A 15,615-nucleotide genomic window follows, 5' to 3' on the forward strand; every position below is an offset into this window, starting at 1 on the left:
AGGCGCTGAGCGAGCACCGAGCGGCTGCACGGGGAGCGCCGTGGACGGAAGCAAAACAAAACCGGAGCGAGTTCAGCTCACAGCCCAAGGAATTCACAAGGTTTCATATGCACCGGTCCTCTTGCGGTATCGCACTCCGGTTTGCCCACCGTTTCCACGGTATTCCCTAAAAAAAAAAAAAAAGCTGAATTGTCACTTCGGCTGAAGTTCTGTATGGTGATTTTTGTGATTTGCTTTTTTTTTTTTCCAGTTGGGAGAGTTTGGGGAGGTTTTCGGGTTTTGCGCTACCTGCCATAGCATGTGACAAGCAAAGTGGAATTGCTTAATCAGAAGGTTCACTCTAAAATAGGCTTTCATTCTGCAATCAAGGCAGTATCTCAGCAGAGCCTTAATGAAGTCAAATAGGTTTTGCATGCCCAGGATCTTAAAACTGTTTTAACAGTACAACTACTTAATTTGAAATGCCCTTTAAACTATAAAATATTACAAAATTTTGTCAAATACTGAATATTTCAAATACATTTTAAATATTCCCCATGATTTCTCAAAGCCCTAGCTCCCATAGGCTTATACTTTTAAGATTTCTAGTTATTACTGCAAAGAAAAACCTTTAAAACCTTAATCCTGAAGACTCAACCTTCAATGCAAACATTCTAATATATTGACTTTTAAACCAATCTTACTATTGTAACATCTTTGAATATTCTGTACTGAGAGCACCTGTATTAGAAATGTGGTCACAAAATCTTTAAATAAGCCAGTTTAAATAAATTCTCTGAAAAACATTTACAATGTGGGAATCCCTTCAAATGCATAGTGGTGTTGGCCTGCATTTTAGAGTCTAATCCTGCAAATGTATAGGAATAGTTTTCCATCAAGAAACATCCCAATGCAGCTAAGTGGAAGTACTGATCCATTTGAAAATAAAAGGTATGTGGAATTGTCACCCAGTTTGTAGTTTGTCTTTGTTAAATCAGATGGCCATCAGGTAGCAGTGGAATTTCCCTGTCCATAAGGAGCTCATGCTGGAGGGACCCGTCCTGAACAAAGGTCTCACTTAACCAAGAGGAGGCTGTGAAAGGAAATACAGTTTTTAAAATGTTACCAGTAACTGTTTCCTTAGTGTAAGGCTTACCAGGCAACAAGAGACCAAATAACACGTGGAGGCTGCTTTATCATGCATGCAGAATATGGCTCGTGAGCCAGGGAGGAGAGGCTTGCTCTGCCCTTTCACGTGCTGCATGTTCCCTATAAAGAAGAGACAGAGGCTGAGGCTTGAAATGCTGCAATTTTCAAAATATAACTACTCGCAAAAACAAAGAGAAACTGAAGTCAGTTCTGAAGAAAGCCGTAAGAATGATAAATTACTTCAGAAAAAGAGGCAATAGTAGATTTTTAATTTTTTTAAAGGAGGTACTGGTTAGTGGAAACAACAGTTTATAAATAAACAAAGCAATCTTAAGAGGATATAAGAATCAATTATGTTCTTCAGCAGTCAGATCAGAAGAATAGTCCCAAAATTGCAAGAAATACTTTGCTTTAAATAGCAAAGCTGGGGCTGGAATAGCCACCCGCATGTTACCAGATCTCCTTAAATTAGGAACAGGGGTGCAAGACAATAGGGTAGGAGGACCCACTCAAGGGCAGAATGGGAATGTTGCTACTTTCACTCTTCATGTTTTTCTAGAGAAAAGAGGTAAGTCTGGAGAATCACTGCCTTACCCAGTCACTCTGTTGCTCATCCTTCCATCAAGTCAGTGTTCTTTCAAATTTAGTGGTTTGTGTATGGAAAACGTGCGTTGCTGCTGTTCTTTCTGCATTAAAGTTTATGCTGGCAGATACTACCGTAACCTCCAAAATTGTTTCTTGAACACAAACAAGGTCTAGCTGTGCAGTTATCAGTGAGGTTGTAGTCATGTACTAGTGATGCTTTAGCACTGACAAATCCAGAATTTCCAGAGGGGATGGACAAAATGCCGTTTATAATTGAAATGTCACCACTGCAGATTAACAGCTTGAGGCAGAGCACAGATTAATCACTCAAGACACACAGAGCAGGGTAAAGGGAAAAGCGAGTTTATTCCCCTTTTCCCATTAACTAGTTTCTGACCTGATGGAGAAGCGGTATTTCCATGCTCTTCTAGGCCCTTGGCTGTTTTGATAAGTTATAACTAGTATGTCAATTAATGCTTCTTTTTCTTCCTCCACTGTCAAGTTAACTTCAACTGCACATTCATTTCAATTAATTGCAAAATGTAAGTTATTTGAACTGTATTCCATATTCCTACATACTGAGATTTTTCACTTTTTATTCTGAATATCAAAATCTGCCTCTGATCTCAGCTGCACCCTGATACAAACTTTGGTTTAACTGCATTCTTCAGCTTTACACAGGTGAACTCCTTCAAACCAGTGACAGCCTAACTACCCTGCTTCATTATCATCACATCATCTCTAATGAGCTAGAGAACAGATAGACCAGACCTTTGATATAAATTAGGATTACTATGCTGACAGCAGTCCAGCTACCCTGATTTCTACTGGCTACATAATTTAACAGGATGTGAAAATACTCACACCTTCACAGGAAGTAACAGAAGTCCATGGGCAACTACAAGGCTACCAATCCTTTTGCTTCTAGCAGTAGATTTTTGGGCATCTAACTAGTTATTTTAAGCAGCAGGGCAGCCAAATATTTCTAAGCCCCAAACAGGTATTTCACATTCATACACGAGCACAGGTTGGCACACAGAAGAAGCAAGGGTACAGGTAAGAGCCACTGCACACACAGACATCAGTTATGCACACTGAACACAAGTGTGGCAGCCCATATTAGACCTAGCACTGTTAGGCCCACTGGCATAATTATCCTTTTCCCAATAAGAAATCTTGTGGGTCTTTAATTAGCTTCAGAAACATTAAAGATACTAAGCTGGGTCAGAAAAACTCCAACCTATTTGCCAAATAACCTGACAGTCACGTGCAATGCTGCTAATGAGGTGGGAGGTGTTTACAATGTTAAGCCCCAAGTAACACAACAATAACACATTAACACATCACCTTAAATAAAAAAAAAATCTCAGCTTGAGCAGTAGACCTACCTGCTGGAAAGATATCTGAACAATGACAACACTCTAAAGGTCATTCCCTTTCTACTTAGCATTGCAGGTACTCTGTTATCACAAAATCTCCAGCAATGTTTAACCAATTACTGATAATACAAAATTCCACAGGACCATAAAAGATGAAGTTGCTGTTCTTTTTATTGAGATGGCATTACAACACCAAAAATATTTTCCCTTCCCTAAATACTCATTTAGCTGCTGAAGTTACTTCTGCACCTGATTTTGTGGTAACCATTGTGTTTGGCCATACCTCCAAATGCTGGGGAGAGTCTCATTGTTCACTTCGCAGGATTAAGTACTTGATGTTTAAAAGCAATGGATTGACGTGGCTGTTATCCACTGTAACTTTACTGACTGTACTGTGAACAGATGAAAGCGTGTATAGAGATCCAGCAAAAGCGCGAGTTCCACAAGAGGAAGCCCAGACCACACAGAGACTGAAGACATAGCTTATTTAGGTAATTATTCCACATACTTATTGGTCAATTTAATTCTTGACATGTGCATATTCCAAATCCCAGGTGTGGTACTGCATTAACCAATTAAGGCCCTTTACAGAGACCTCATGAAGAACTGGCACAGGATTCTGTGTAAAAGTGTATACATGCACATGAACAACAGGTACAAGAAAAGAATTTAAATGATGGCTCAACTACACAATCTCAGTTATACCGTCAGTTTCATAGGTATTGGTCGATTTGCAGCTTTTATTTAATCAGGTACATAAAATTCTCCAATTTCACTTCTGTCAAATTCAACAAAACATGTGTTGACTTCAGTGGGTACTGAATCAGGCACTATGGAATTGTATCTGGGTTTACATACTCTAGTTTTACAGATGTAATTTCATTGACTCAATTAGCTACTAGTGATTATGAAGTGCAGTACAAATTCCTCATGAGATCTCTGCATGGAAGCGAAGTGAAGGATGTTTCTGAATAGCAAATTATTTTTAGGATACTTTCCTCCCTTGCACAGATTTCAAGTCCATATTCATTCTCACAATAGCAATAGTACTTAACCATCCTCTTTGGATGACTATCTTAACTAGAGTCATTTGCAAGGCTTATTAAAGTTAACTTATACACCCAGCAGATTTCCTTGAAGATGAACACCAAAGTGGTTTGTGTCCTAATGCTCAAAAGCAAATATCTCAGAAGCAAGATGTTGTCATCCAGATAAAACTTTTAATTAACAACAGATTAACCAGTTCTTTCATGCTGTACTCGATTCTTATCAAACTCCACTTACAGATAAGTACATTTTATTGATTAAAAACAATCAAAGATAAACTCATTCCTACTCAAACAATGCCTGAAGTAGAAACTAATAAGGGCCAAGCCTTGCACTTTTCAGCACCATCCTGCAAAATTATTTTTGGATCTTTGCAATCTCAAAAAATAATTTTGCAATCAAGAATGAATCAAAATCGTGTAGTTTACAGGTAGAAAAATCAAGACAGAAAATGTATATAGCTTATCTAATTTGTTTTAGACCCTGCTTGAAATTCTCCCAGAGTTCCTATATGCGTATTATGTCCACTGAGAGAACAAATAAACACAGGCTGCTGTCACCTCCCAGAGCTGTAGCCATCATAACTCTATGGATAGGAAACAGTCAGAGAAGTAGCTGGTATAGAAAAGACATAGGTAGCAGTACCAGAAATGTGAACTCTGCTTATCCGTAACTGAAATTTAAGGTATCTGTAGGATCAAGGAAGCTTCAATGAATTTCCAAAATCCTCTGAAGAGGACTACCGAAGGCCATTCAGTTCCCTCTCACCCTCTTCTTGTGGACAGTTTTATGAGGTCAAAATGGAGTAAACCTGACCATCTTGTTTGTCACACCAATTTAAGAAACCCAAGAACTAAGAAGGAAGCAAGGGAAATGGTAAGGAAGGATGTCAGGGTTCATTTGTTTAAAATCTCTAACTAGTAAATAACTTCAGTTTCTTTTCAGACTTGCACACTGTTACTTCTAAAAGGGAATCTCAGAAGTTCTGCGGGCAAGAACAGCAGAACTACAAAATGGACAACTCCTGACCCTACGTTTTGGATGCTGATTGTTTACATAGAGGGAGTAATAGCACAGACAACCAACAGAGCGAGTGGCCCTCTAACAAGAGCCAATTTCAGCATTTTGTTTTCCATGGCAAGTAACACTCCAAAGGAAGGTTACTTAATCCTCAGCACCAACAGAGTCAAGACAGAAACAGAGGGTTTTAAATGCTGCTTACAGCAGACACAAAAACCACATACAGAACATCTGCTGTATTTTACTCCTCACAACCAGCACAATTCAATTTGACTTAAGAGGAATCCAGTGATTTCAGTGTGACTGCATTTACCATCCCCAAAATAAAAAACATACTGTGGTTCTGCGAAGGGAACTGGATAGCATCAAGTTCTCAGCACGTGCAAAGCCAGATACGTGCGTATTCGAGGCGAAGCACAGGACGATTGGTACGAAATCCTCAGTGCTAACTTGGTGCCCTTGATTTGAGCCTTTGTAGCCACCCAGGCGGAGCACAGGATCAGAGATGCCAGAGTTCACTGCTGGACTGGGGCAATTTGGAGCTTCCTACAGCTTCTACCTCATGCTGGGCACACCAGTGTTTTGCAACATTCCTCCTGATCACTGGTACTGGATTCGGTCACTTGGGAACCTCAGGGATCTAAGGAATAGAAATTTGGAGAGCCATTTTACAGCCTGTACTACCAGGCAACCTTCTCAGACCAGCAAAGTAACATTCCTGATTTATTTCTAATATACAGATATATTGATATATACACCTACATACACACACACTACCTAATTACATTTACATAAAGACCCCAAGGAATAAAGGAGGGAAAACAGAATACTATCAAGGAAATGTGAAGGTAGACTACATACAGCCCAAGCTCACCATACCTTCAGAGGGACTTGATGGACAGCTGGGCCACCCTCCCTTTGACACGCTTGAACCCTTTATGTCTGAAAGCACGTGAAAGGTCAGATCAGAAGAAACATCGCAACCTCATAATGAAAACTTGCATCATCGGCTCCTTCAGCCCATTAGCATGGACACACAGAGAGGACCGAAAATAATCTTGCATCATCAGAAAGTCCTGCGCTCAAACTACTTACACCAGTCCCTAACTGCAGCATGCCTTAAGGTTGTGCTTTCAAGTAACAAAAATATGCGTGCTCTTATCAAAAATCTCATTAAATAGTAAACAATTACTATTGATTCCATTGTCTGGAATACAAGTAATAGCAGCCACCCTGTTTCTACCTTTCTTTCTGTTATTGCATTTTCTAACAACAGTCGTTTTCTAACACTTCAAGACTGCATTTAAATTAAGAAAAAAAATCACTATAGAAAGCTAGAGAATGGGGATTATTACAGGAACTTTAATTTTCCTTCTCAGTGCCAGTTACAACCTACAGATATTTATATTCTGTCTTTGTAACCTGCATGAGCAGTGTTGGACATGTCTGTAATTCTGCACATGAACAACACGAATAATCATATATACCTCTGGTCCCAGGTGTGCAGTAAAATCCAGTGTTAGAGGAAGTGCATTCAGACAGTTAGCCATTATGAGCTTTTTTAATTATCCTTAAATCAACAATTATTCCTATAAGGTCCTCCAAACAATTTCTTAATAAAAAAAAACCAACTAATTTACTACTCACAAATTAATTAGCGTGAGATAAAATTAGTTGCATCTTTTTAAATGAGATTTTGCAACCAAGGTCAAAGCAGTAAACATCTACTTCAAGTTCTAAAAGCCATTGCTTTTGGATTATGAAGTATTCTCAAATTTTTTTTTGCCTCAAGGAAATGAAGAATTGCTTCCATTGTGTGATGGAAGAACAGACTTAAGGGAAATAGGGCACTTCAGACTTCAGTAGGTAATCAAACAAAAATCACTCACAGATGACATGTTTGACAGGAGTTTGTTCAATTAAAGACAAGTTTTTACACAAACCTAATCATGGCAATAGATTATCAGAACCTGTATTACTATTAGGAAATACATGTACCAGTGCTAGGAAAAGGCTCGACTGCTTATATTCTTCAGCAACCTACAAGCCAAATGGGGGCCTCTCACATTTTAGGACTAAGGCAAAGATCGTCATACCACTCCAACAGTGCCACCTGCTGCGTATTTTAAAAGTATACAGTGGTCTGCAGATCCAAATAACTCAATTTAAAGAAGTCTGAACAACTGACTGATTTAAACAGAAGTCATAATGTTGTGTGTATGGATGACAGTAAGAATTTTCTTTTTTTTTTTTATTAGTAATACCTAAACAGGCTAGGGGTATAAAGGAAGTTGTTCCACTAGGGTATAAGAACAGAACCCACATATAATCCATTTCCAAATTTGTGTTAGTGGCATAACACAGATTAGTTACCTCAGCTCAGTACACATCAAACCCCAATTAACCCTATGTACTTTTTGATATTACGTAGATTAGGCCTGCAACTCGTTTTATGAATCATATTAATCATTTGCAATCAATTGCTAATTATTCACAAAACACATGCAGGTATGTGTGTATGCATATGTATTACACAAACGCACGCCTTCATAGCAAAGCATATACACACAGACACATATATACACACTTCTTGAGACTGAACTAAGATGCTCTGTTCACAAGCTTTCCCTGAAAAGGAAACAAACTGCAACGTATATGGGACTGGCTCCAGCAAAACAAAAGCTAATCCTGTTCCTGGTTCCAGCGATCTGCTGTACCAGCTGGACTCATTCACTTCATTTCACCGGGCATCTGGTTTCTTTTCCCAGTTTCTTGTTATGCCGCTTAGCCATGCGACTGTTTGGGAAGAGACTGTCTTGTGCAATCCATTTGCATAACTAAGCATGATGGCTTTTCCATGATCCTGAAGGAATGGTAGAGTACAAATAATTAATAACAATAATAAATTCTGATCAGATACAAACTCATTATACTTTAAATGCTTTTCTAATGAGAAGTTAAATGTACGTCTTTTAAGACAGAGCCTACATTTCATGGTCAAGGATGCTACCCTGGTAATTCTTTCTGCAACCCATAGTCACGTTGCACAAGTCACTTTCACGAGAGGTCAAGGAGTCAAATAGCATGACTGGAATTTTAAAAAGGTTGGGTAACTTTTACGGCCATTAATAATGTTTGTATTGAACGCCAGCTCAAACTGTAATGAGGTTAGTTAAATCTCCTGCCCCAATGTATAAACCAACTGCCTGAAGGTCCAAAGGAGGACTCCATGTGCCAACAACTCAGAACAAACAAGGCAATCAAGGTACTCCTTTCTACAGAGCACTGGGTGTTTGTCACTACTGAAGGCTGAATATCAAAGCAGATCTACCAAAGCCATGATACATCCAAACAACTCTAACAGAACACATGCTTTTTCCAGGCTCAAGAAGGGAAACTAACTTGAAGAGTATCTACAGTGTCTGACAAAGTATTGCGTTTACTGTTCTTGCCCTGGCTAAGGCAGAAAAAGACTGCAGCTGAGATAGGCAACGTGATCTGCAAGACACAAGCATATTGGGAAGGCAAAAGCAATTATTAATAAGTGAATTACAGCAGTGAATGACTTGCACATGTGAGCCTGCTGAGCCTTACCAGAACTCCATGCACTGCGTAACTAGAGTCTTGTCACCTGCGTACGCACAGCTTCCAAAGGGATTCCCAAGATCTGCAGGATTTGAGACTGATTCAGTACATCATTTATGATGCAAATCATCGCATAATTTCTGCCAGTAACTGGAGAAATACAGCACACCGGCATTCTTTCCACACACTGCCCTTTCACAATGTTTTTTTATGCAATGTTTTTCACTGCAAGGAACTTAGCAGATGCACAATTATATTAAAACTACTGTTGAAACACATTTTTTCACATACTACTCTTTTGGGCCCTTGCAACAGTATCAGATGGACCTATTTCAGGGAGAGAAACTGGCAGTTCATACTTCAGACATAGTCTCATACTCCACTTGACATGATCAAAAGCCACGTATTTTTAAATTTTTTGCCTCGTTATTAGATAATGCTATAACATGTATGGCAAGTTTTAAACTGTGGCTTATCGTGCATTTGAAGAGTTTGTTCAGCTCTCAGTAAGGAAATGATTGCTGCTACAGTTTATTTCATTTTATAGAAAGGCAGGAAAAAAATGAATGAGTCAGAGTATCTCCAGCCTCCCAATTCCAAGCACCACCAGCACATACTGTTTTGATTCCGCACCCAGGCCTGAATACTTTTAACACATCCTTAAAAGGGAGCAATAAGCACAAAATTTTTAAAGTATAAGAAATCTTCCCTTCCCACCCCACTGCCCCAAGAAGCTGCAGAAAGAATGAAACTGAATGAAAGTTAAGGAAGGAAGAGCAGAGGGGAAAAGACACAAAATACATGGAAAGAAACCTGAAGGTAGATTTCCCTGGTGGAACTACTGTCTTGGGGAGGTCACCATGGCAGCATCCCTTTAAGAATTACCATTACTACATAAACCAGTATTACCCAGCCCTTTGTGCACCTGCCTGTGTTCAATGAGGTTTTGTATTTCACTGTTGTTTTTGGCAAAAGTTCATATGCTCACAACCTTAAGTCAACATTAAATCCGACTATCCAGTTATAATCGTGAACTCCAATGCAGTAGCTCCAGATGCACCGCATGAAAACAAGCTGGCTGAAATCCACAACTTCAGAACGGACCACATAACTTCTGAAAGAAGTCTCTGTACTTAGAAAAAGTTACTTCTTCATGTAGGAAGATTTCAGATGCTTCATACCTGATTTGCTTTTTTGCCAACACAATGAAGGAAATGTCCTGCTTCTGCATGACTTTTTCTTCCTTGTTGGAACAGATGGTGAAGGTTTGCAAATACATGACTGGTATTTTTTCAGTGACTCATACCTCAGAGCAACAGGCTTCAGATCATGATAAGCAGCCAACCAAGATGGATGTGAGCTTACTTGAGGAGCAGTATGACCATATAAAACAGAAGCAAAAACTGCAATCACACATTATTGTATTTAAAACAGGTATGCTTATATTTATAGGAAACAATGCAAATGTAGATGTAAATGTAGATGTAAAGACTATTGCTTTAAATCTTTAATAACTCCTAGCTTTGTTCTTTTTATGCTCAGCTTCAAGAGAGGTACAAAGTGAATTCCTTTTCTGTCATTTTGGTTTTTTATTTGCTTCACTGAAAGGTGGTCTTATGTTTATGTAAATTAGCTTCACAGCAGTGAAACAGTAACGTGAATTTGAAACAGATGAACGTATTTGAGATAAGGTTTTACAGGTTTTATGTCAGTAAAGTAAAACTCTAAACATAAATGTAGCTCCTACAGGAGCCACGTACTTCATGTCTATCATCACTGTATTTGTGCAATGTATTCTCTAACATTTCTGCTCTCTTCAATGCTTCCATCAGAACAAGCAATTCTGGGTCAAAGTGTCCTTCCAGACCACAGGAAGCAATAGCAAATATCAAGTGACTAGCATAAGTTGGGTTTTTGTTAAAAAATAACATACTAAGAGTCATAATGGGTAACCAAGATACAAGCTTTGAACAAGGTCCTGTTTTGAAAGTGTTTTCACTGCATATTGCTTGGAAAGTACATACGTAGAAAACCAAGTAAGAACATGTACCACTCCTACCTGCTACGTCAGACAAATTTTATATAACAAATTTCCAAGTATTTTAAAGTTTTCAGTTAGACTACTGCTTACAATCCTAGACTGATATATTTTCATTTACTTTTTAAGTTAAAGTGATATTGAGAATACTAAGTCAATTAATGAAGTTGTCTTCTGAATTTAATTGCAATGTGAAAAACACGCTTCATTCACCTCTCATATTAGTATTTAGCTCAACAAATGCAGAACTTAAGTTATTTCATTCCTTACATTTTCCTCTACATTTTTCAGCAGCTCTAGATTTTGGCTATGTCAGACTTTATCACCAAAACAACTGAAAAAACACATAATTACGAACTATGCAACAGGAAGATATATACACACACACAAGCTTATTTTATCAGGCATGAAAATGCAGCTAACTTGAAGACAAAACAACCCATCTAATCAGCTATAGCAAATATGTAAGTCAGTTAAAGAAAGCAGCAGAAGTCTGTATTCAGATTAAATTCAAATGAAGCTTCAGATATAATGACTGTAATCAGAGCAGATTTTTTGCAAGGACACCATTTGAAGATTAAAGAAAAGACATAAGAGAGTAGGACTGCACAGTTTCTAAGAAGTTTAAAATTTGGTAGGGCTGGAAGTTCACATACAAATATTTTCATATACATACACATGACCCAAAACATTCACAAAATCACATAACCCACTGCACTGAACTTTTCTCTTTAAACAACCTGTGTGGAAAGGATTAATGGTACTGCTAGAAGCAGTTGAAATTTGGGGGGCAGAGGTGGTGTGTTATCCTGAGTTCTTGCTGTCCTCAAAGTTGATCTTACACATTCCTATGGTTTGGAAGCTGGGAAAACCTATCACATAGCTCAGCACTTTGAACCTGTGATATGCATCAGTTTCCAAGAGCCTGTCAAGCAGAAATGAACACTGCCCTATTGGGATAGCCTACTGCCCTACACTCCTTAAGTTATGAGCTTAAACTATCCAGAAATTCCAGCAAGTATCAAAAGGCAGTTCACGTATGTATCAGTATTTTGTACTGGCAGCAAACTGTTTCCCTGCTTAGAGGGTACAATTACAGCTGGGCTGGGAAGGGGACAACAACGACAGCAACCACCACAACCTCACACATGTACACAAACGCCCGAGGCCAGACACAAAAACCTCTTGAGATTCAAACATCATGGTAGGAGGGCACCTTCAGTCCCTCAAGGTCTTAAAAAATCCTGCCAAAGGTCTTTATTGTAACTAGTAAAACCCTAAACTGTTTCTGTCAGACAGACCAGCTGTCCTCCCATGATATACCACAGGGATTTTGAGCATTTCAGGTTTATTGAACTACAGCTGGAATGGTAACTCCAAGTTTCCTTGAGGACTTTTAGCTTCGTATGTGACTATCTGTTTGCCAGTCATGAAACTGTGACCCTTTAAACTAGATAGAGAACTTACGATTTTCTACGTATCTTCTCTAGGGTTTTGACTGGTCGGTTAGCAACGGAGAAGTCACCTGAAAATAACTTTCTTCTGTTCCTTCCCCAGTACACACAGCCATGTTCATGCTTCTGCCTGTTCATGATTATTTGGGAACAAAGAGCATGACAAGATTTGAAAGTCACCAGCTAAGGGATAATACAGCAGCGTATTCATTATTTATTGGCTAAGAAGCTGAAAAACAGTATTTACTTTAGGAATTAAATGGGAGCATTCAGCGCACGCAGTCACAACAGAATAAACCCTGGGGCTCTGACTGCAGAAATCTCTTCCAAGAATTTCCCAAGCTGGCTTGAAATAAGATTAACTTTTGTCACTCCAGAATGTTAGAAGTATCTATCTACGAAAAGAGCATATGAAAAAGGCCAAATGGTAAACAACCCTGCAACACACCTATTATGCACAATTAAAAAAAAGAAAAAATAGACAAAAGATCTGTCTAACTAAAGCTTTGCTTAGAAGGGTAGAGAATGCTAAATGTGTTAATTCAACACACAGTGGTTCAGGACTCTCACATTTCTATCAGAGGTCATTGCTCAATTTTGTGTGCTGCACCTGTAGCCACGGAATGAAATCAAATCTGAACTTAAAACCAGTCCAGACTATTTAAATGGGACTAGATGCATTACTTTGAACTCTCTGATCAACTCAAGCCAGATCATAATTCTTCTGAAGACCAGGTCGTAAGGCTCAAGATAAAACCTGATGTTGCCTATCTATGCCAGTTCAGCCAAGAGTGCAATTACATGCACAAGAACGTGCAAAGCTGGATCACCTTAGAGTCCTTCAGTTCCTTCTCTCTTGCTTTTTCTCTCACATATGCAGAACAAGCCCTACATTTTGTAGCTTGGTGCTATACTATGCTGTTCTGCGGAACACAGTGGGATCTATTTTGTAACTGGACTTTTTGCAACCACCCAAGCTCAGCTTCATTTCCTGGATAAAGTCTAGTTATAACTTTGATTCTCTCTGTTCCATGATAGACAACTGTGTGTTCTTATCTCTGAATGGTTTCACCCTAGGAAATTCTGCTAGCGAACTTCACTGTATAGACATATGCACAAACACATCTGTATCTCCAAGCTGTGCATGTGCTTTAGTCTCCTCTCTCCTGGTAACACTGCAGGAGAAGGGAAGATGCGAGCTGACACCATTCTCACTCCCAGAGCCATGCTGCAAAGCAGCTCTTGTCAGATCAACCCTACGTGACCAACCCAGGGAGCAGAAAAAAAAAAAAAAAAAAATCTGTGCCAGTGTTGCTGCTTCGTCAGCAGGAGCCAAAGACAGTAGTGAAAGCCCCTCCTTAGCTGAAGCCATGTTGTATAGGTTCATTTCCTGCCAGTAAATCAGCTGGGTCTGACATCTTCAAGTATTTCCTTGTAAAGATGGTATGAAAGACAGTTATAAAGAGGGTGGGTGGGTGTGTGCTTCATTTCAAATTCAGGGTTACAACTCTTAAAATGGCTATTCAGATATTCTGTTTCAGAACACAATCAGCACTCTTCTACATCTACTTTTCACTTTAACATACTTCATAATTCAAACTGCAACACAGTTCCTATAACTCAACCCTGTAAATAAGGTCAACATTCTGCACAACTCCTACTTTAAACTATATTTATACTAACTGAAATATATTTCATTCATACTTGCAATCTCAACAGCACTATTTATCTTTAGTGTAATGGTTCAGCTTCTATTCATTTTCAAGGCACAGAAAGCCAGTCATTTTCAGTAATTTGATGGATGCTACGTGTAATTAAAGTAGCATTAGCATTTCTATCCCTCTTATCTCATACATTTCTAATAGTAACTTCCATACTGACCAGTTTCTCTCCCACTGTAACAGCTACTCAACACTATTCATGCAGCAAGAAGATTTTTCCTCTAAGTGATCATTCAGGCAATACTGATGTGATAAGCTATTTACTTTACACCATTTATACTGACTACAGTAGTAAAATATTAAAATACAAGCCTGTATTTTAATGATCGCTCATTAAGAAGAAAGAAATTCACAACTTGTTTCATCTAGAAGCAGTCACAGTATTTTTAAGTTGTGAATACAAACTTCAAACAGTAACAAACAGAACATTTTTGTCTTTCAAATCACAGCACCTACCAACACATGGGGCAAGTCCCTGCTCACCTTAAGAATTTTTGCTTACAAGCAAATAATTACTTAAAGTCAATTCTCAATCTGTGTTGTTAATGAGTCTTAGAGTACTGGTTAGATCAATATTGACTTGATAAATCTCCATTTTCACTTGACTAACCCTACGGTACCCTTTATATCCTCAGAATTGCAAAACCAAGCATGAAATAGTTCTACTCCATATCCTGGCATCAGAAGAACTCAAACTACTCTCAGCCATAGATGGAAAAAAATACAGATAAGCTCATCTGTAAACTCTTCAGCTGAGGTTATGCCACAGAAATTACACCCTTAATTTTTGCCACCATACTAACATGCATACATACATTTCTCTTGTAGGTGAGCGTGAATCTGTTCTCCCAGAATCAATGGTCAATGTTGTTTTAATTAACAAAAAAGTTAGAAGATCAAAGTCATTTACAGAACATGTTCCTGTCAGAAATGTCAGACTGGAGATGACCAGCAGTGGCAACGTACAAGACAACTCACCATGGCGTACCCACCTGGGAATTCATCGCCTGGTGCAAGCCCCTTGCCATGGAGTTAGCCAGGAATTTTCCCAACGCAAGAATGGACCGTGCAGTTTTGACAATCAGAGGCTGATTTCAAAGGGAAACAGCACACTGCAACCCAAGGAATTAGAAGGAGCAAGTGAACTATCTGCGTTCAGTCAGCTGGGAAGCTCAAGCATGTTGAACAGTTTCAGCAAAGAGAATGGCAGCAACGTTTCAAGCACCTGCCAAAACCCTCCTCTGAAATCAGCCACATCAGCAGTTTGGACACATCAACATATTTCTTCTACAAAATGCATGCCAGCCTGCAATAAACTGAACTTTTACCCTTTCCCTAATAAAAAAGGGCCCAGAATTTCTGAAACAGCAAGGAGGCTTGGATTATATGTCTCACAATGAAGACATTCAGTAATACATAAAACTTATTCAAAAACTTGATTAAAACTTAAAATAACAAAATAGTCTTCCTACTTACACTGATTGGCCTGCTGAGGGTCTACTACTTCGATTAGCCAAGATCCTTACTATATAATCTCACTACAGTGTAAAATGAGATGTTCTCGTGAAGATGCTGGACTTCAATGACAGATACTCAGTTCTGTTATTTGAGATGTAAGAGCAATTTTATCTTTTTTTTTTCCTATTTTCTTTTGTTAC

At 38.7% G+C, this 15,615-nt stretch overlaps 2 protein-coding genes and 1 long non-coding RNA gene across 3 annotated transcripts in view; 1 reads left to right on the plus strand and 2 right to left on the minus strand.

The window, feature by feature from the left end:
• The window catches only part of XYLB (xylulokinase), a 92,984-nt gene extending 88,834 nt beyond the window's left edge, over positions 1-4,150 (minus strand). The window contains 2 exon segments of the mRNA XM_035899643.1: positions 3,323-3,406; positions 4,087-4,150. Of these exon segments, the coding sequence (XP_035755536.1) occupies positions 3,323-3,406; positions 4,087-4,150 (148 nt within the window).
• An 887-nt stretch (positions 4,151-5,037) lies between these two features.
• Positions 5,038-8,013, minus strand: LOC118452820. The gene is made up of 3 exons (XR_004842676.1): positions 7,747-8,013; positions 6,039-6,101; positions 5,038-5,799 (listed from the first exon to the last, which is right to left on the minus strand). It is a non-coding gene; the product is annotated as an uncharacterized LOC118452820 (long non-coding RNA).
• Positions 8,014-9,931: 1,918 nt separating this feature from the next.
• CUNH9orf152 (chromosome unknown C9orf152 homolog) lies at positions 9,932-15,357 on the plus strand. Its single transcript, XM_009644075.2, has 2 exons — positions 9,932-10,178; positions 14,786-15,357. Exons 1-2 carry the CDS (start codon positions 9,950-9,952, stop codon positions 15,355-15,357), a joined length of 801 nt encoding a protein of 266 aa, XP_009642370.2. The 5' UTR covers positions 9,932-9,949.
• Positions 15,358-15,615: the final 258 nt, after the last annotated feature.

Source organism: Egretta garzetta, unplaced genomic scaffold, assembly GCF_000687185.1.
Source record: "Egretta garzetta isolate BGI_Z169 unplaced genomic scaffold, ASM68718v1 scaffold117, whole genome shotgun sequence".
In the NCBI taxonomy this organism is placed as follows: domain Eukaryota; kingdom Metazoa; phylum Chordata; class Aves; order Pelecaniformes; family Ardeidae; genus Egretta; species Egretta garzetta.

What these genes read in the sequence shown, in the direction of transcription:
- CUNH9orf152 (XM_009644075.2), top strand. Translation starts at nt 9,950, where the DNA reads ATGAAGGAAATGTCCTGCTTCTGCATGACTTTTTCTTCCTTGTTGGAA. An exon ending in CATTATTGTATTTAAAACAG is followed by an intron (nt 10,179 to 14,785) that starts GTATGCTTATAT and finishes TTTCTCTTGTAG; the next exon opens with GTGAGCGTGAATCTGTTCTC.